This window comes from Geospiza fortis, unplaced genomic scaffold, assembly GCF_000277835.1.
Source record: "Geospiza fortis unplaced genomic scaffold, GeoFor_1.0 scaffold128, whole genome shotgun sequence".
Lineage (NCBI taxonomy): Eukaryota > Metazoa > Chordata > Aves > Passeriformes > Thraupidae > Geospiza > Geospiza fortis.
In genome coordinates this window covers 1,149,678-1,170,560 of record NW_005054420.1, presented here as the reverse complement: position 1 = coordinate 1,170,560, position 20,883 = coordinate 1,149,678, and the positions used below count along the sequence as shown (strand labels likewise).

The following is a 20,883-nucleotide window of genomic DNA, read 5'->3' as shown; positions in this document are numbered from 1 at the left end:
CCTCCTCATCCTTCCTCCCCCACACTCCCACCAGCCCAGCCTGGTCCCTGGCCTCTCCTCCCTCCCATCTGACACACCACCTCTCCCTAGGGATGCTCCCACCAAAGCTGGTGCCCCCGGCATCCAGCAAACACCACAGCATTCCCTGAGCCACCTGAGGCTCCTCCCTCACTGATCTGTGCTCATCTCCTCCCTCCAGCTCACACTGCTGGCTCCCCCACTGCTGCTCTCTGGGCATCCCAGAAGTGGTGAGAGCCTGGGAGGGGTGGCTGGAGCTCAGTGTGACCCCAGGGATGTGCCCCAGGGATGTCCCCCCAGGGGTGTCCCCCCAGGGATGTCCCCCAGATGTGCCCCAGGGATGTCCCACAGGGATGTGCCCCAGAGGTGTCCCCCAGGGATGTCCCACAGGGATGTGCCCCAGAGGTGTCCCCCAGGGATGTCCCACAGGGATGTGCCCCAGAGGTGTCCCCCAGGGATGTCCCACAGGGATGTGCCCCAGAGGTGTCCCCCAGGGATGTCCCACAGGGATGTGCCCCAGAGGTGTCCCCCAGGGATGTCCCACAGGGATGTGCCCCAGAGGTGTCCCCCAGGGATGTCCCACAGGGATGTGCCCCAGAGGTGTCCCCCAGGGATGTCCCACAGGGATGTGCCCCAGAGGTGTCCCCCAGGGATGTCCCACAGGGATGTGCCCCAGAGGTGTCCCCCAGGGATGTCCCACAGGGATGTCCCCCCAGGGATGTCCCCCAGAGGTGTCCCCCAGAGGTGTCCCCCAGGGATGTCCCTCAAGGATGTCCCCCAGGGATGTGCCCCAGGGATGTGCCCCAGGGATGTCCCCCAGGGATGTGCCCCAGGGACGTCCCTCAGGGATGTTCCCCCAGGCGCAGCGTGTCCCTCTGTGGTTCGGAGCAGCGCACACACGCTCTCCCGGCAGAGCAGATGCCAGCCCTGCTCAGTAGCACTCCTCCACCCCCGGCCCTGGTAATTTACCTCTTTGGAAGGTTTCCTGAGCACATCACCTACTCCACCCCCGCTCCTGAGCCCGTGACTCAGAACAGTAACAATGCACATCAGCAGCGTCTCGCACGTATGCTCCTTGTTCTCTTCCTCCAGCTCCTCAGTGAGCAGCTCTGGGAACACAGCAAGCAAAGACACGTTTCACAGCCAAGATTAGCTCTAAATCCTCCTCTCCATTCTTTGCTGGGTATGCTCTCTCCCCCCTCACACTGCCAGCCTGTGCTGCAAATCCCTGTAGGTTCATTCCCCAGATAATCACAGAACAGTGTGGGTTGGAGGGACCTCTGCACATCTCCCACCCAGCCCCTGCCCAGCAGGGCCACCTGGAGCAGTGACACAGAACATCCAGCTGGGGCTGGGGTGTCTCCAGAGAGGGAAACTCCACAATTCCCTGGGCAGCTGCTCCAGGGCTCTGCTCCCTCCATGGAGAGAAGCTCTTCCTCATGCAGAGGCAGAACCTGTTTTAGTTTATGGCCACTGCTCCTTGTCCTGTCACTGGGAACCACTGGGAAGGGTCTGAAACCATTCTCTGACACCCCCTGGGGACATTGTATGGATTGATGGGATCCACTCTCTGTCTTCTTTTGACTAAACAGGCCCTAAATAGCCCACAAGGGAGATGCTCCAGACCCCTCCTCATCCCATAACCCCCCTGGACCCTCTCCAGATCCCCCCAGGAGCAGATCTCCTCCCTGCCCTCCTCTCCCCACCACCAGTTTTCTTTTGTGCCTGAACTGCTGCCTGTGACTCGGTGAAATCTCTCTCCATCCCTGCTCTCATGCACAGCTCAGCTCAGCAGATGCCTGTTTATACAGAACCCGAGCTTTTTGACAGCTCAGAGGACAAAGTGTTGCCTCTTCCACTCTCCCCTGGTGCCTGACAGATTGCACAGCCTTTGGGCTGCACTCAAAATGGCAACTTCCACTCGGAGCTTTCAAATGGCTAAAAGATCACTGCTTGTGGAAACAGCATTCTGCCAGAAAAGCAACACACCTCTTCTGACCTTCTCTTCGCTCAGCTCGAGGCTCCAACTTCACTGCTTCACTTGCAGAGCTGCTAAAATCCACTCCCTAACCCCACACACTCGCCTGTACCCATTAAACATCTCACAGAAACACCCATGAGCAGATCCCACCTTCCCACAGGCAGCCCTGGAGGGGCCCCAGGCCCTGCAAAACCCTGAAATAACCAAAACCTGAGAGCAGTGGCCAAGTATGGGGCACCAGGAACATCCCTGAGCGCACAGGACCCCGGCACTACGCTGATTATTTGTGATACAAAAACATCCCTGAGTGTTCCTTCCTGCAGCCAGCGAGAAGGAGCTGAGAGAAGCAGCTTTTCCTGCAGCAAGGCTGAATTTTACTGTCTCAGAGAGGACCCCTGAGCCAAGCAGAGCCTCTCCTCCTGTGAGCAGGGGCTGGTGGCCAACCTTGACCTTTGGTGGCCATGCAAGAGCCACCCTTCCCAGAGAAACTGGGATGTTCTGTCTGCCCCTCCCAGCCAGCACCGTAAATCTCCCACATGGAAATTACATTTTCTAGAAATAAAACTGAAATATTTCAATACCCAGGTAATATCTCACTTTCTTGATCTCCAAAGCCCCCAAACCTATCCTTGTCTACTTAATCCATCGAGCACTTCCTGCCACGATATTAAAAGAGTTTCCTTAGTTTGAGACAGAACAATGCTGCCAATAAACCATATTTCACAGGGCATTATCTTCTGAGATCACATTTAATAGCCTCATGTTTTAAAATAATAAACTTTGCAAAGAGGCAAACTGCCTCTCTTCCTTCTGCAATTGATGCAGAAAATTAAAGAGTATGGCAGTGTTTTATGAAGTCTGGTTTAGTTGCAAGTTTCTCTGCTTTAGTCACTTCATGTAACAAATGTTATTTATGCTGCTGGCCTAAATTAATCCTATCTCAAGTTAATCTCGTGATAGCTTTGTTCTCAAATTTATTGCATAGGGTTTTCTAAAGAAGTCATTTTAATCGAAGGGTGATTAAGTAAAGAAAGAGTGCAAACTCAGGGTGTGAGGCAGGAATCCCAGAGAGGTACTCACGGTCCGAGGGGATGATGGAGGAGCAGTTTTCACTGCTCCCTGCCTTGCACACATCTGAGTAGAGGAACTCTCCAGTCATGGTCTCACCGGGCTCTGTGCGATCTGAAACCACAAAATGCTGCATCAAAGGATGCTCCAACACCTTGCAAGGTGACTCCTCAGGTACTGGGGCTCCCCATCACACCCAGTGTGCAATTACAAGGCATTTAGAGCAGTATCTTACACTAGAGCTTAGAAGGGCACAGTTACTTCCTGATTTACACATTCCATGGTTTTTAATTCAACCACAAAACCTTTTTTATTTCCCAGAATCCCAGATTCACTGAGGTTGGAAAAGACCTCCAGGATTCTTCATTTAGTGGCTGATGCCCCAGCCCAGAGCACCGAGTGCCACATCCAGGCCTTCCTTGGGCACCTCCAGGGATGGGCACTCCAAACCTCCCTGGGCAGCCCCTTCCAAGGCCTGACCACCCTTTCCATGGAGAAAGTCCTGCTGCTGTCCCACCTGGGCACCCCTGGCACAGCTGGAGCTCATTCCCCTTGTCCCATCCATGCCCTGGGGAACAAGAGCCAACACAACCCAGGGGAAGGAGCAGCTGGCACTGACCTGGCAGCAGGGTCTCGTTGGGCAGCTTGTCCACTTCCAGGATGAAGTCATCCTTGAAGAAGAGGTAGCCCACGATGGAGAAGAGGTAGACCAGGATGAGGGCGAGCACGGCCGTCAGGATGATGGAGCGCCCGTTGCGCGTCACGCTCTTGATGACGTTGAGCAGCGTCTCCTCCCGGTACACCAGGTCAAAGAGCTGGGGACAGCCAAAGGCAGCACATGGGGCACCGTGCCCTGGCCCAAGCACTGGCAGCAGGAGGAACTGAGGCAGCTGTGCCCTCCCCTGCAGCAGCCTGGCCAGCAGCCCATGCTGCGGGCAGGTGTTCCTGCCTCGGTGCTAGACACACACCAAGCTGCCAGCACAGACTGCTGCCTGGCTTCGATTTATAGTATTATCTACCCCCCCACAGCCTCCAAACAGCTCACTGCAAATTGCAATTTGCTGTTTTCTTTAAATCTTCATTTATTGAGCATTTCATTAAATAAGCAATACTTTTCGCCCAAAATCTGTGTTTAGATTTCTCTGCTGATGTTTCCTTCATTTTTCACTGAGTCTGGGACAACCCACAGCAGAGCCCAGGCAGGTTGTGGCTATGCTGGTGGATCACAGGACAGGTATTTGTTGAACTGGACCTCCACGAACACAGCAAATAACCAGCTCAGGTACCAGAGGATGTGGCAAACACCAACCAAAGCCACAGAAATAGCCTGTTCTGAATGGAATTCAGCTTTGCTTCAACACTGACGCATCTTCTCCACCACCACTAGATCCCCTCCTTCAGTGTTATTCTAGAAGCACCGTGCTGTGCAAGGTGAATCCCACCCCAGACAGAGGGAATGTGTGCCAGGATCCGTGTCCATCTGTGAGGGCTGGAGCCTGGACACAGCCATGGAGACACTCCAGAGTCATCCAGCTGCTCAGAAAGCACAGACACTGTGCTACATTATTGATAATAACACAGCAAAGCATCACAGCCCATCTCATTCTGCCCCATGGCAGGGACACCTCCCACTGGTCCAGGCTGTTCCCAGCCCCAGCCTGGCCTTGGGCACTGCCAGGGATCCAGGGGCAGCCCCAGCTGCTCTGGGCATCTGTGCCAGGGCCTCAGAACCCTCCCAGGGAAGGATTTCTCCCCCATATCTCATCTAAACCTCTCCTCTTTTAGTTTAAATCCATCCCCCCATGTCCTCTCCCTATCCAGCCGTGCAAGAAGTCACACATCAGCAGAGGGGATGTGGCAGGAGTCCTGCTGTCTCCCTAGGTAACTTCTCCTAAAGAAAACCTTCAGTCTGTGGCTCTTCCCAGTGTCTGTTCAACAGTTTCCCAGGAGAAAAGCAGAAATTTTCCAGGATATGCCCAAGATGGGACTTCACAAACAGAACCGATGCTCCGAGGGCCAAGCAAGCACCCACCAAGAGGCTGTAAAAGAACTCGTGCACGAAGAGCCCCAGGGCACAGATCAGCAGGTACAGCAGGTGATAGAGGAACTCCACGTCCATGATCATGGCCTTGTACCCTCGCGTGAAGGTTCCGCAGTTACCCACAAAACTCATCAGGAAAATGATCTTATTACAAACCTAAGGGAAGAGCAACTATAAATTAGTTACAGTATCAGGGAAAACAGACTGTTTTTCAAGCTGAAGGTAACTAGGCACTTTCCTTTCCAATGCCTGAGCACCTTTCCATGAAAAAATTCCTGCCGGTGTCCAACCTAAGACTGCCCAGCCCAGCCTGAGGCTGTTCCCTCTCCTGTCCCTGTTCCCTGGAGCAGAACCTGACTCCCCTGGCTGTCCCCTCCCAGCAGGAGCTGTGCAGAGCCACAAGGTCCCCCCTGAGCTCCTTTTCTCCAGGCTGAGCCCCTTCCCAGCTCCCCCCCATCAGACTCACAACGCATCATTTCGTGAGCCTCACACCACCCCATAAACACTGAGGCACTTTGGGTGAATAACCTCATGCTTCAGGTCACAGACTCCTCCCCATGCCTGTCTGAAGCTGGAGCTGTTCCTACACTGAGCAAAACCTCAGAGCTCTGTCTGCAGCCTGGGGAACCAGGATTAAATGAACAACTCAGAGCCCTCGTGTGAGGAGCAGCCCAAGGAGGCATTACCCCTCCCAGCAGTCCCACCTCCATGTCCCAGGCTATTTCTGCTCCACGTCTGCATGAGCAGGTAAGGAACCCTGACATCAGGGGCAGAGGAGGTCAGAGAGGCCCCCTGGGCGCTTACATTGAAGGCTCCCAGCAGGAAGAGGGTGGGCTGCAGCCCCACGGAGAAGATGAGGCGCAGGATGGTGGAGGCGATCAGGGCGCGGATGCCGTGGGGCTTGGGCAGGGCGATGACGATGGCCAGGGAGATGAGCATGGCTGTCCACAGCAGCCCAGACAGGTGGGGCTCCAGCGTGCCTGGGCAGAGGCAGAACAGACCATTGCTGCACAGCCAAGCCCAGCAGAGCACTGCCCTGGGTCCTGCCTTGGTGGGCATCACCCACCCGTTCAGCAGCACCCCAGCCCTGAGCCTGCAGCAGCTTTAATTACAAACTCGTTACTCAATCCTCATGCAGGCAATAAGTGCTATAGGATCTCCATTGTGGTGCTCACACCTGAGTGCTGAGGGCCCTCTGCAGCCCCTTTTGCTGTGCAGAGGCAGTGCCTGGGCAGGTGAGGACACTCCCTGACACTCCCCTCCCCTGCTGATGTGCTTCTGGTCAGACCCTCACACCCATTTTTGGCATCTTTTGCTATTTCTGGGTCTGTTTAGACTGTCCCCTGAGACTGGCTGCTTACACAACACCGAGCCCGTGTAGCTAAAAATACACTTCCCTGAAAGAGCCATAAAAAAGATCCAGCCCCAAACACCATTTACCCAGGTTTATGCAGAATGTCACACACCTCTTCCTCAAAACAGACTTAAAAAACTTGTGCCTTCAAGCAACTGGTTCCTCAACAGATAAGAAAGCAAGATCCCCCAAATTTCACAGCGCTCTGCAGCCCTTCTGCAAGCTCATCCTCACAGAACCTGTGTCTGACTGGCAGGATCCTCACCCAGGGCTTTTCCCCCCTGCTCCCAAATTCAGGCAGCTTAGGAAATATTACTCTCATCTGACGACCACGAGCAGCCATTTAATCTTGTTCCAAATCACTGCAGATTAATAAAGACAGCAGAGGATGGATGGAAATTAAAAGTTAATAAGCGTAAAGTTGAGCAGCTGTTTTGGCTGCCTGGGGGGAGTTTGGGCTCCTGAGCTGTCACACAGCACGAGGTGCAGAGCTGGGAATGGAGTCACTGGGTGGGAACAAGCACCACCATGGGGAGGGACAGAGGAAATGTGCAGCAGCTTATTTAGGAACGACTTATCTAAAATCTAAATAAGATTTATTGGGAATATATTTGCTTTCAGGAATTGCAGCAGCTTCCAGCAGGCGTGAAGAAACAGCTGGAGTGAGTGAGGCTCTCAGGGGCTCCCTGGAACACCCAGGCTGCCCAGCAGCACGAGGAGGGCAGTGCCAGGACCTCTGGGACCCAGCTGTGCCACCTCGGGGCAGAGCAGGGCCACAGGCTCCCCTCTCCTTCCCAGGGACAGAGGCTGGGAGCAGTGTCCTTGTCCTGGCACATGGAGCTAAGGGTGGTCACTGCTCCACTGCTGCAGCCACCCTGACCCCAGAGCCTCGCTGGGACCACGGGCACTCCCTGCACAGCCACAGGCAGGAGGAACATGCAGCCAGCAGGGAGTTCTGCCTGTCTCTGGAACTCTCACCATTCCAGCACCCAATTCCAGGCATCCAGTTTTGTTTCTGCTCCTCAAGTCAGAAGTTTTACAGCTTCTGCTACTGTCAGATGCTCATCAGCTGCTCAGTTCACCGTGTCTGAGCAATTCGAGACACTGACAACTTCCCCCAAACAGTCTGTTTGGAAGAGACTTTTTTTTAAGCTAAATATAAGATACACATGTATTTATTTATTTTACATTTTGGATTCTAACTAAGAAAGGAAGAGGTTTTATCAAAACGTTACCTGATAAATAAAGAATTTCAAATATGTAGGGTAGGGCACCTTCAAAATGCCAAACAATCCCCCCCCACAGCCTTGCAGTTTGTAATCTCATTTAACCAGCAGCCTTCCTGGCAGCCATCAATTCAGAGCTTTTAACTTGGGATCTTTGCAACCTGAGACAGGAATTCAGTTGCTCTTTGGGCTTGTTAGACCCTTCCAGCCAGGATCTGGGCTGTCCCCACCCTGGGTGTGACACTGAGGAGCAGCAGCTGCAGCCACAGCCTGGTGGTCCTGATGGCAGAAGGTAAAACTGTTCTGGAATTTGCTCTAAAACATCCCTGTAAGAGGCTTTTCCAGGATGCAAACCCCCTAGACACAAGGGAAAAGCTCCTGAGCAGACACTCCCATCACTCCGCAAGCGATGCAGGTGACGCTGCTGAGAACACCCCTGCGGATTTCCCAATGCAGGACCCGGCCCTGCCCTGGCAGGGTGCAGCTCTGGCAGAGGCTGGATCTGCTCAGTGTCACTGAGCTGGCTCTGAGAGCCACCAGGGCCCTGGCACTGTGCAATGCCACGGTGCCAGCCCAGGACTGGGGGCAGGAATGTGCTCCCTGTGGGAATGCTCTGCTCCCCACACCCTGGGGCAGGCGAGGCTGAAGGGGCTCCTCTCCCTCATCCTCCTGCTGGCCACTGCTCCCCCTGGCAAGGCAGGACAATGTCACCCACCCCCAGCACTCACAGCCCTCCTGCAGCACCAGGAAAAGTCTGTGGAAAGTGCCATTAATAAACTGCACGCTCAAGGAAAACAACACATTCACCATTTCACCTATTTTTAGCTCAATCCTTAATTACAGGACTTTAAACTGAAGTAGAACAGTCAAGCAATTAAAGGAGGATGTTTGTCTCAGGTAATTTTTTTCCTCTAGGAAAAAGCATGGCTCTACATTTTCCTTAAAAAATGTCTCAAGAAAGACAAAGAGAACAGCAGAGTTTAAAACAAGGCAATGTAAAAAGCCAAATTCTGTTCTCCTACCCCCACTGATGTAGTGCACAGACACGAGTGGGGAGAGCAGAATTTGGCTCACTACACCTCATTTGTTCACATGGTTTTTTTAGGTTAAATATCAGTACCTCCTCGAATTCCCTTGAATGGGTAGAAAAATGCCACGAGCAGGTTCATGAGGACAGCCAGGTTGAAGGAAATGCTGCTCCAGAAGGACATGTTCCGAGCACACCAGTACAGGAAAGGCTGAGCTGAAAGAGAGAAAATCATTTCTTTCTAATGGAGGGTTTAATAAAAAGAAGAGGTCTCTATATAAAAAATATATCACCACCCAAACAAGTTTGTTTTCAAGTTTGCCCAAAAGCACAGCATCAAAAGTAATAATATTCATGGCTAATTCTGAAGTTTTTTAAATTATCCTTCATCTTGGGAGCCCTTCAAGTTTCCTAGATGGTGTTTTAAGGCAAAGGATCCCTGTTTCCAACATGGTTTAGCAGCAGCAAGAGAACAAGGTGAGGAACTGCAGAGATCAAGCACTTGAGGTCTCCCCTAATAACATACTCTGCACTCAGAGTCACAGCAAGAACAATTTGGAGGAGGAAAATGAGCTCCAGCCCCATCCCTCTGTGTTCTGCTGCTGCCAGCAGCTCACCTGCACCAGGCAGTGCCATCTACAAACTCATTTTCTGCTGAGAACAGCCCAAAATAGCCCCAGAATAATCAGGGGGTGAAGCTCCCTGGCCCTCCCTCTGCCCCAGGGGCAAAGGACTCAGCACATCTGCCCAGAGCTCAATGTACAACCAACAGCACATTCAAATCCTTAATGTTACCCAGGAATACTTCTCAAAAAGACTCCTTATTTTAATAATCCCTGCAGCCAGAACCAAGAGGCAGAAAGCAGAAAGATTCCTTTGCTGAAGTGGTCATGAACCCAACAAAGCTGCCTTGCAGTAATTCCCTCTGCATCCAGGCAAAATCCCCCTGATTTTGGCTCCTGCGGGTTTACTGCACAGCAAACTGAGTCCTCCTGAAATCTAGAGTAGGGAAAAAAATCCATTAAAAATGCTCTCAAAGGGAAAGGACTGTTTTGCCCTGGTGGAAGGAGGCAGCTGGTTTAGATATCAGAGAGCAAAGAAAAAGCTCTCAGTAAAATTTAGGAACAAGCTGAAAATGCAGACTTTGGGCTGAGTGATAATTTATAACATGCAGGAGAGTTCTGAGCCTTGCAGGAGCCACCACCTCTCTCCAGAAAATGCCCTCCTCTAACACCCCCAGCTAACAAAGGGGTAAAGAATTCCACAGTATCTCCATGTTCTCAATTTCCTTTTAACTGGAAGAATGTGTAACCAGGTTTAATGAATTTATATGGGATTATATAAGGGTGATTATAAAGATCCAGGTTTAACTTTTTTGGTGATGGACACTGACTCTGTGTCTGTGTAGTGCTTCTGCCTGGCTTTGGCAGCTCATTTCCATTCTTAATTAGCAATTAAGAGACTTCTGGTGCTCAGATTATGGGCCAGCACATGAGCTGAAGGGAGAAGTACATGGATCTTTATTTTAGAAGTCTTTTTGAGGGTTGAACAGACTCTAACTGGCATCATGTGAGCACACACAGCACTGCCAGAGGTCACAGCTCCAGCACAAACTACTGAAAATGTGAGAAACAACTCTACAGATGCAAAAAATCAGAGGACAGGCAAGGCCTAGATATTAGAGACAGAATAAATGATCCCAGTTTCTCAAAGGAAACAAAAAAAAGAAATATTCTCCAGTTCTGCAGGTGGATCTTGGCGAATCTGTGGCCAGCTGTTAATGATGGATGCCTTCACAGCTTGCTTGGAGACAGCCTCGAAGACAAAGTGACTCAAACAACAAAATCTAACAGAATATATGGATGCTGCTGAAGCTGCAATTTGTTTAGGATGTCACACACCCGGGTTTCTTGCAGAGCTGTCAGATTTTTGGAAGCAGTCCCACATCTGTCCCCAGAGGGGGTTCCAGAGCAGTCCTGCTCTTGCACTAGAGCTGGAGGGAGCAGCTATCAGTGCTCTCAGACGGAGGGGCTGAGCCCAGCAGGCAGGAGCTGCCTTATCTCACATCTCCCAGGGTCCCTGCTGGTCAGTTCCCAGCACTGCCCACTGAGCCTCAGCTGCAGCATTCAGCCTTCAGCTGAACAAGAACAGAAATATTCAGCAAATGAACTAAAACATTTACTGGGGGACGTGGTGGCACTCTGTGAATTAAAATGTAATTCTGAGGGATTTCCCAGCTGCCAGTGGGAACATCAGAGGGAAAATCAGTGCTTGGAAGCAGCCGTGTTCAGACATTTTAGCATCACAGGGATGGAAGGGACTTATCAACCTGTCAGTCAGTCTACTTGCCAAAAAAGGATGAATTCTACTTTACAATTACTCAGAAATCCATCTTTAACTTGTTCTTGAACATCTCCATCCCTAGAGAAGCCGTAAGTCCACAGAATCTTTACAGCTGGAAAGGACCTTGACAATCACCAAGTCCAAGCTTGCTGCATTCCCCAGCCTTACTCCCCCCTGCATCCAGCACAGGCCACTGCTCTCCTCAGCTGGGTCCTCCCTGAATCCTGAATTTGTTTTTACAAACAAGTTGTGCGTTTGCTGGTAGATAAAACTAGTACTGGGAGATCAAAGAAATAATGGGAAGGATTTTACTGATTGATGAATGGAAAAAGATATTTGCTTTGACAAATAAACTTTAGGTTTGCTGATAAACGAAATTAGACATTGAAAGATGAAAGAAACAATGGGGAAGAATAAATCTTACAGAATTTAAGAGTTTAAAATTAAAAGGGAGGGTGATATTAGACATTAGAGGGAAATTTTCAGTATCAGGTGTATTGGGGAGTTTGTATTTTTTAAAGTATTTTAGTTAATGGGGAAAGAGAGAAGGGAAACGCAGCCAGGAAATTAGGATAAGAAGGAGGCTGTGTCTTCCAAAAACTGGAGAGATTTCAGGGGAATGTTTTATGGCTTCTCCCTTTATTGGAACCAAACCTCACGCTCCGCCCCACGTGGAGCAGCACTGACCCACCTCGCAGTTTCTTCTGCCAGTTCATCTCGTTGAAGAGGTCCTCAGACTTGAGGAAGAAGTCATTGATCTTGCTGCCCTGCTCGTCCCTCTCCGTGGTGTAGTAGATGCGCAGCTTGGACTCCTTGGTGAGGAACTCGCAGATGCTGGGCACGGGGAACACGATCTGCTCCATGGTGCGGTCCGACCTGACAATCTGCACAGCAGCCTCGTCAGCCCTTCGAAATGCTCTTATTTCTTGGTTTCCTGCCTGTTTTGCTCCCCCTTTCAAACCAGCAGATGCATTTCCAAGGAACAGCAGCTTGACACAGATTGCATTTAATTTACCTTTCAGAGCAGGTCTACATTTAGTTCCAGAATTGTAATTGCTATGCTGTGGTCTTATCCTGGCAGTACTGGTCTTAGCTGGGGTTTCCAAGGGGCCCAGAGAATCCCACATCAAAGCTGGGATGGAGTTCAGAGCGACGTGGTCGCCCAATTCAAGAAAGTTGCCAAATTTGAGCCATGGGCAAATACAAGGAATAACAGTTATATCTGTATTGCTTACTACAGAATTTTAGGAAGTCACAGAACCACGGACTGGTTTGGGTTGGAAGGACCTTAAAGCCCATCCAGTGCCACCCCTGCCATGGGCAAGGACATCTTCCAGCATCCCAGGCTGCTCCAAGCCCTGTCCAACCTGGCCTGGGACACTCCCAGGGATAGGGCAGCCACAGCTCCTGCAGGAAATCTCCATATCTGTGAACATTTTACTTGTATAAAGCTCTTAGATGGCACACGAGGCCAAACTGTCATTTGAATCCAGAAAGAGTGGCAAAAAGCTATCACAAACTTTCTGGATTCAGCAACAGCACCGGCCAAAATGTAACAGAAGCGAAGCCACACTTGCTGCTGCCAAGAGAGCTCTGCTCAGCTCCATCCCCGAGCCCACACATGACAGCTCAGGAATAGCTCCCCCCGCCACTGCCAGGGAATTAAATAAATAACTCTTCCTGCATGTTCTGCAGCAGAGACAAGAGTCCACAGACAGGCAGGCAGAGCCTGGCAGCACCATGAACAATGCCCTGGGGCTGCCCTCAGCCCTGGGCTTCCCTACCTCGATCTGTGCCGTGTGCTTGGCGTAGAACTCCAGCGCCTCGTCCCCCTCGATCTGACCCCCTGGCTTCAGCATGTTCTGCAGCTCTTTGTTGTGACGAGCCAACTAAAATAAAGGAATGCACAGGGAGTGGGAGACACCAGATGTCTCTCTGTGATATTAAATTTCTGATTTTTGGCATAAAAAAAGAAATAGTACGCAGTCAGCTGCTAGGAAAGGGCAAAGTTGACAGAAGGCTTGTTCTGTTCCAACCAGACACCCTGCAGCTCTATTTTGGGAGCAAGTCAGAATGATTCAAATATGTATTTCTTTAATGCCAGTGTTGTACTCCTCTTTTCCCCATCCTCTCCCACCCTTTGCCTGGAATCTTTCTGATCACACAGAAACTCACATTCGCTCTGTCCTTCTACACCACCCCAACCCAAAGGTGTGCTCAGCACCCAAAGATCCAGGCAGGGACAAAGAGAAAATCTGCATCAACTGAGCAGCAGATGTACAGAGCACTGCTCCAAAAATGCTGCTGGATGCTCCAAATTCATCCTGCAGCACAGTGAGGGTCTGTCTGCTCAGATGCTGGAGGAACAAGAAGTCTCTAATGCAGTGAGAGATGTACCACCAATATATTAAGTAGATTTAGATACAGCTTTCTCCTCTTTGGTTTTTTGCCTTTCAAACACACATTGTATCAATACAATGACTCTGCTTGGCTCCAGTAGAGAGAGAATGTAGCAAGGACCAAGATTTCTGATTACACTTTAATTGATCTGTGAGTAGAATCTCTTTGGGAGTATAAAGTAACCTTTGATACAGCTGAAAAATAATACACTGCTGCTCAGTGCTGCCAAGAATTGAGCCACGTGTCCTCAGGAACTCGGTCCAGAGCCTGCCTGCTTCCCACGACAAAAGAAAATTCCCAAAATTTTCTTGTATTATACTATTTTTGTTTCTGATTAAAATTAGGATTTGCTCTGATAACAGGAGAATGCGCAGTGAGTCTGCCTCAGTGATGAGCCATGAAAACAGTTCCAGGGAAATCAGACTCTGGCTTTCCCCAGTTTGGGACTCATGGTGGAACTCTACCTGATGAGCCAGGATATAAATGTTGTGTCCCACGTTCCTCGGAGATGCAGCGACGTCCTCCCCGTTCTCTCCATCCTCAAACTCCACCTCTCCCTGCAGATAAGCCTTCTTGATCACTTCCACCTGGAGAAGGAGACAGGTAAGGAGGGGAGGCTCAGGGAAAGGGCGGAAGCTGCTGAGGGCAGCACTCCCACGGATGGGAATGGAGCAGAGCAGGGACACTCAAAGGGAGCTCAGGGGGTTTCTCAGCAGCCAGGATAAACTGAACTCAGCTTCAGCTCAGCTCACTGGCTCAGCAAACTGAACCTCACATTTCCCTGAAGGTAACGTGTTCCAGGCCACTCTCTCTGCGCCTGCATCACGTTCTGAGCTCCAACACAGCCCCAAGCACTGGGATGAGTCAATGGTGCTTGGGCTGTGCTTTGGATCTCCTGCTTGTGTTTCACCAGCTCACACATGAACCAGCCCCAAAGCCCTGCCAGGGCTCACTGGACAGCTCTGGGGCCACAAGGGACTGTCACTTCTCTGTCTCCTGTGCAAATGAAGAGCCAGGAGCTGGGGAGGGGTCCCGGGACTCACCAGCTCCTTGGGCCTCATGTTGTAGAGGATCCTCTCTGCGTTCTCACTGTCGTGCCTGCTCTCCATGATGGCCAGGAGCAGCTTGGAAGCGTTGTTCTGAGGGCAGGGAAAAGCAATGCAATCACTGCCAGGAGCCAAAAAACGAGGGTACCCAGCCTGAGTGGCACCACTGTGCTGCCAAAGGGCTGCAGGGACACGGGCCCCACAGGCAGCAGCCATGCGGGCAGAGCGTGCCAGGGCTCTCACAGCCTCCCCTCACCAAGCCCCCTCTCCTCTCATTACTGACCTACACAACTTAACAGGGTATTTTAGCAGTTTATTCCCCAAATCCTACTCACTGAAAGACATCAAATTAACCCCAGCCAAGGTTTAAATTTCTAAAAATGCTGCTGTTTTCATGCTGGTGTTGTTTTGTTTTGATTTAAGGATACTGCAGCATCACCACAAGCTCGGAGCTCCCAAATGGTGCAGCTCAGCTCTGCTGAAGATGCTGCTGATTAAATCAAGGGACAGCCAGGGCTGAAGACACAGATGTGCTTTGCTGCTTTTAACTGAAATCACTCTGCAGTCTGCTCACGCCAAGGAACACAGGGAGGAAATGGGAAACTACCACAAGGCACCAGACTACTTTAATACGAACAATTAAGATTAAAATCCATCATGCCTGACAATAAAACCCAATAAAAGTATTTAATTTTGAAGTATAACGCTAATCGAGTCTAAAAGCATTTTTTATTTACAATAATAAAAAACCCACATTACCCATAATAATGGTGTGAGTCGGCAACGGAAAACAAGGAGACACTGCAGTGTCAGGCAGGGCAATAAGTCAGAAAGGAAATATTTCTCAAGCACAGGCTGAAGCAAGAGTGCTCTGGGACTGTTGTTGCTAGAGGGGAACCTGCTCCTGTGTTTTTGTGTTTTGAAACCAGCAGCAGGGTTAATTATTTCAGCATTAATATGGACAGCCATAAAGAATTGTTGATTTAATGTCAACCTATTAAACAACACCAATAAAGTGTTAGGAAAGTAGTTGCAACATGAGAAATTTCACTTCCACCGTCCACGTAAAAGATCAGCAACAGCAGAAGACTTTTCATCAGCTTTAGATTTTTTGCAGGAAGTGATTTTAGGATTCCTCAGCATATTCTGACTGCCTGCATCCCCCATCTGAGAACTGGTGGCTCCATGTCATCATTTAAAAGATGAAAAACCTGTGACAAACAATCTTTGGCCACTGCCTGCAGCTCACTGATGTGTATCATTTTTGGGCACTTATGACTATTGGGATATAGCAAACACCCACATCATTTTAACAGTAAAATCACATTTTATCCCACTGTTAACATGCCTCACACAGAGCATTCACTTGCCTTCAGCTCCAACACGAGGTCCATCCTCTTCTTTCCCAGAGGGTTGATGTCATTGAGAATTAATGCTGTGATGATGTCAATGCCGTTGGACTCGTGGGTAGCAATGCAGTTCTGTCCAAAGAAAAGTCATCAGCCTTCACTAATTGCCTGCACTACAAGCACAGCCCGGGCTGGTGACCCCTCCAGAGCAGCAGAGTCCCCTCTGTCATCACCTCGTGGGCTGCCCGAGCTGGAAAGCTGCACACAGAGCTCCAGGCAGGGCAAGAACAAAAGATTGAAGGCATTTTGTTCCAAGCTTGTCATCTCCTCAGCCATGGTCCTGCTGGAGCCCCCGGGCTCAGGAAGCAGGAGAACCACAGCTGATAAATGAAGCATTTCCATGCCAAAGCGTGCAGGCTGGAGGAACAGTGCTTTACTGAGATTAGGGAGAGTTTTCTTTATTATAAACGTGCCAATCAACACCTACTTCAGAGCTGTCTACACAAAGAAAGGGAATTTCCATAACCTCCTGCCTACCCTTCAGCCCTGCTCTTGGAATGGTCTGTACCTAAAATGTACAAACAGCAGCTTGCTGGCTTCAAAATCCAGAGAGAGAGCCTTGTTCTGTCCTTGAACTCCACACCTAGAACACCTGAGGGGTTTTATTCCACCTGACCCAGAGAGCAGAGGGACACTGACAATTCTCCCTGGCATGCACAGCCTCACACATTCTCTTGTGAGACAAAGGCAGAAAAGTCACATCCCAGTCTTTCAGGACAATATTATGGTTCAATTAATGAGGAAATGGAGAGAATAAGCAAAAACTGGCACAGGGTGCCCAGAGCAGCTGTGGCTGCCCCTGGATCCCTGGCAGTGCCCAAGGCCAGGCTGGACACTGGGGCTGGAGCACCTGGGACAGTGGGAGGTGTCCCTGCCATGGCAGGGGTGGCACTGGGTGGGATTTAATGTCCCTTCCAACCAACCCATGCTGGGATTATATGAAGTACAGCAATTCCCCACCCTCCCTGTCCAGTGTAATCAAACAGATCTTAGCAAAGCAGAAATACTTCTACTGCTTTGAGTGCCTCAGCTCCTCAGAGGGGGCCCTGCGAGAGACAAGTTGATTATGAGGAGTTTATAAACAAAAAATTCTCCAACCTAGGGGGGCAATAAAGTGGTCAGTGTTGTAAGACAGCAGCAGGCTAGCAGAGCTGGGGCCCAAGGAGAAAGGGGATGCATTTCCCAGCTCTGGGTTCATTACCTGGTTCTCGTGGCAGGGCCCCTGACAGTACTCAGTCAGACTTTCCAGCGTCTGGTTGATCAGTGCCACGTTTTTCTCATTTATATACAGACCCAGCAGTCCAAGTCCCCCAGTTGTGCTCCCACAGATGCAGTCCAGGAACTGCAGTGTCTCACACACCAGGTTGTAGTTGGTCTTGTTGTTCTGGCAGCGTAGGAAATTCTGTGGGGAGAGTGTCAAAGCCATGAGGGAGGGGAAAAACCATGCAAAATGCTGTTTAGCTGACAGTATTCATTACGTTCATCCATCCCCAATTCCACTGCATGGTGGATTGCTCTGGCTGGCTGTACAAGCAGTTCAAGCCTCTTTCCAGGGCTTATTTGCAACGTGCTGCTCTCCTGAGCAGCTTGCTGGCCTCATGCTGTACGGCAGTGAACAGAGCGCATCCCATCCACAGAGAGATCCATTAGAGCCTGACACACGCAGCACAGAACAGGCACTCTGGGAAGCTCTCTGGAGCCTGGAAGCCTCACTCCACCTGCTGCACTCCCCTGCCCAGCATCACTCAAGGCTCCCTCCCCCCAGACCTCTCTGGATTCCCTGGCTGGGGCCTCACAGCAGCTCCACCTGCACAAGAGGGACCTGAGTGCACACCCTGAAGGAAGGTGCCTTAAGATGGAATTCTCTCCACTGCATTCTTTCCGCATAGTTATTGTGATTCCTGCTTGAAGCTGCTGATTGGGAGCAGCCTCTCTAATGAAAAGCCAGATTTGCCACCATGGATTTAACAGCTTTCTGCTCTCCTATATTCCAAATGAAGAAAAGCACCAAACCCACCCAAAACTGAAGGACAACTAATGAAAACCAATCTCCCAGTGACTCAGATGCTGTTTGCCAGTGCATTCCCAGCAGTGCTGCAAAGATTAGCAGCCACCACCACTTGCTTTTCCTTCAAGTTTCAGCAGGAAAACTATTTTTTAGCTTAATTCTAGCAGGTAACATCAATTCCAAGGTGAAAAAGCCCTCAGAGGAACAGGAGCCATGGAGTATGGAACCAGCAGGGTCTTTCCTGCCAGCCCAGAGAGCAGCACTGTCCCTGGCTGTCTCTGCCTGAGTCAGACTAATGAGTCTTTTAAGGCAAACAGAGAGAGAAATTGCAGATTCAATGGAAGGCGAAGCTAAAAAAGGAAAACGCTGTCTATGAATGCAGACTAAAGGTGACAGTGATTCAGCACATTTCAGCTGATTGCTCATTTAGTATCCTGACTTCTGATTAACTTGTCAGAATGTAAAAAAGGTTGATCCTACAGAAAATGGAGCTCGTGCCTTCCCTCCAGGAAAAAAAGCAAAATGAAAGGATAATACCCAAAGTGAGGAGGTAAAAATGCTCCCTGGCTGCAGCACAGCATTTATTCTGATTGCAGCTAAGCTTATACCTGAGCTGCTTGACCCACAGCCAGCAAGGAGAGAAGAGGAATGAGACACAAGACATTGTTAGGCTGAAACAAGGGTAAGGAAAAAATTGTACAAAACAAACCCCTACTGCTCTGTGAGAAACTGCCCCAGGGAGTGTCTGCTGCTCTCTCAGCCAGGACAGAGTGAACTCTTCATTTTCAGTCCCCCAGAGCACCTCAGAGTGGGAACACAGCTCTGCAGCGCTGAGTGTGCCAGCCCACTGCTCCCCGTGGGAATGGCCCCGGGGTGTGCACCCTGGGACAGACCCTGCACAGGAGCAGCAGCCACGGGCAGATCCAGCCACAACACCTGGCAAGCATCCACTGCTCATCCCAGTCCTTGCCTTCACTTGGAAAGGCAGCTCTCCCGGCCCCATGGAACAGCATCCACACGGAGCAAACTGGGGCTGTGCTGGGAAGGAAAGGGCTGCCTGATGCAGAGGGCACAGCAGTGCAGCTGCCCGAAAGGACAGAGACCTCCTCCTCCTCCTCCTCCTCAGCACAGCAGCTCCTCCAGCATGACTGGCACTGCCCTGTGTTTGCCCATCAGCTCCCACAGCTGCCAACAGCCTGGAAAGGCTCGGGGTGCCCAGCACACACCTGCACCAGGCAGGTGATCCCAGCTCACTCCTTGTTCAAACATAATGTGCAATTCCTGGAGAGCCCTTCCTTGGTCCTTTAAGCAGCCAGTCCTCTGGCACGACTGCAGGGAGCTCAGTTACATGTACCAGCTGCAGACACCAAGATTTTGGAGGATCAGACACTTGTGCCTTCCCTTTGGGGCTGAGGGAGAAGGACAAACCTCGAGGCAGGCAGGCAGAAAGAGGATTACACTGGAAAAGCTGCTCTACCTTTTTTGTTGTTGTTGTTGTTACAAAAAGAAATCCCTTTTTCTCTCAGAGCTGACTACAGCTACCTGCTGTTTGGGAAATGGAATTGTTCAGGCCGGCGAAGAGCTCAGGCCAAGTTTCTGCCCTGGCTGGAGTTCAAGTGTGCTCCTATAGCCGCGGGTGCGCGGCCAAAGGCAGCAGCGGATCCTGCGCGTGCGGTTTGGAGCCGCGCCACGGAACGGCACCGCCAGCGGCAGGAGAATCCTCTGACAAAACACACATCAAAGGGCTCTTCTCCTTCAAAACCAGAGAAAGGCTGATGTATGTACCCTGGGCACTCAGAGATGCTCCCAGAAGGTTTCCGTGCAGCTGGGATCCCACGTGCTGCCCTGCCGGGGCATTCCCGCTCAGAGGAAGCGATTTGGCAGCTCTGCAAAGCTCTCACGCAGGGTCCCACGCTCCTGCCGGCCACGGAACAATGGGCAATCAAGGCAATTATTGCTCTTTCTGAGGGCATTTAGCACACTGTACAGTGCCTCACCAGCTCCTCCATCCCAGCCCGGCAGCACTGAACAAAAATCATCTGAATTAGAGCCCCTTTGTGAGGGGGAACCTGCTCTGGGCTCCCTGAATTCTACAAACACATCCCAGGGCAGCACAGGACACCGAGGTTGCCAGGACCTTTGGACACTGCCAACTCCAACCCCTGTCATGAGGCAGCTGGAGCAGAGCCTGGCCTGTCCTCTCCACATCCTCCATCAGATGTTTGCACACATGGGGAGAGATCCTGAGCCTGCTCCTCTCCAGCCTGACCTCTCCCAGCTCCCCCTGCCTCTCCTTGCCCATCAGATGCTCCAGTCCCACGGTCATCTCTGAGACTGCTTGCTGGACTCAGAATTCAGGACTGGAGCCAGAATTCCACATGGAGTCTGGGGCTCCAGCTTGTTTAGATGCTTCCCATCCCAATTCTCCACCAAGGGTAAGACTCCCTTGCTCCGGATCTCACCAGGGTCTCAGGGATGTAGGGTTGGGTGAAGGCCAGTCCTACCAGTAAGGAGCAAACTGAAGGTGGCACTGAGCACCCTGACCTTCTCCAGGTCCTCTGTCACCAGGGGCTGTGCCTATCCCACAGCAAACCCACCTCTGCCTAGTTCCTCCTGTGCAGATACAACCTAGAAATCCTTCTCATTGCCCTTCATGTCCCTCAGCAGATTCATCTCCAGCTGAGGCTTTCCTGACACCCTCACCATGTGTTCAACTCCTGCCAGGCACATGAACAGATTCAAGAAAATCCAGGAGAACCTCGTTACTGGAAATTTAATCTTGAAGGCTGCTGGAACCAAAGTTCCAATGCCCTCTTCATTTTCCTACATGATTTTTCTTTCTTTTCTTTCTCTCCCCTCTCAAAAGCAAATCAGTAACTTCACAGTACAACACTTGCCTGATTTCAACATACACTTTTTAAAAGCCCCAGTAAGTGTTAATCCTACCACCTTTAATGTATGT

General features: G+C 50.8%; 1 protein-coding gene across 1 annotated transcript in view; it reads right to left on the bottom strand.

Moving 5' to 3' along the window:
• Positions 1 to 20,883, bottom strand: part of ITPR1 (inositol 1,4,5-trisphosphate receptor type 1) — a 144,493-nt gene that overhangs the window by 19,678 nt on the left and 103,932 nt on the right. Inside the window, exons 45-56 of the mRNA XM_031061617.1 lie at positions 17,115 to 17,315; positions 15,875 to 15,985; positions 14,502 to 14,597; positions 13,923 to 14,045; positions 12,843 to 12,947; positions 11,750 to 11,942; positions 8,809 to 8,931; positions 5,913 to 6,088; positions 5,100 to 5,264; positions 3,687 to 3,882; positions 3,080 to 3,181; positions 988 to 1,127 (exon numbers count right to left, since the gene is read on the bottom strand). Of these exons, the coding sequence (XP_030917477.1) occupies positions 988 to 1,127; positions 3,080 to 3,181; positions 3,687 to 3,882; positions 5,100 to 5,264; positions 5,913 to 6,088; positions 8,809 to 8,931; positions 11,750 to 11,942; positions 12,843 to 12,947; positions 13,923 to 14,045; positions 14,502 to 14,597; positions 15,875 to 15,985; positions 17,115 to 17,315 (1,731 nt within the window). The remainder of the gene's footprint in view (positions 1 to 987; positions 1,128 to 3,079; positions 3,182 to 3,686; positions 3,883 to 5,099; positions 5,265 to 5,912; positions 6,089 to 8,808; positions 8,932 to 11,749; positions 11,943 to 12,842; positions 12,948 to 13,922; positions 14,046 to 14,501; positions 14,598 to 15,874; positions 15,986 to 17,114; positions 17,316 to 20,883) is intronic.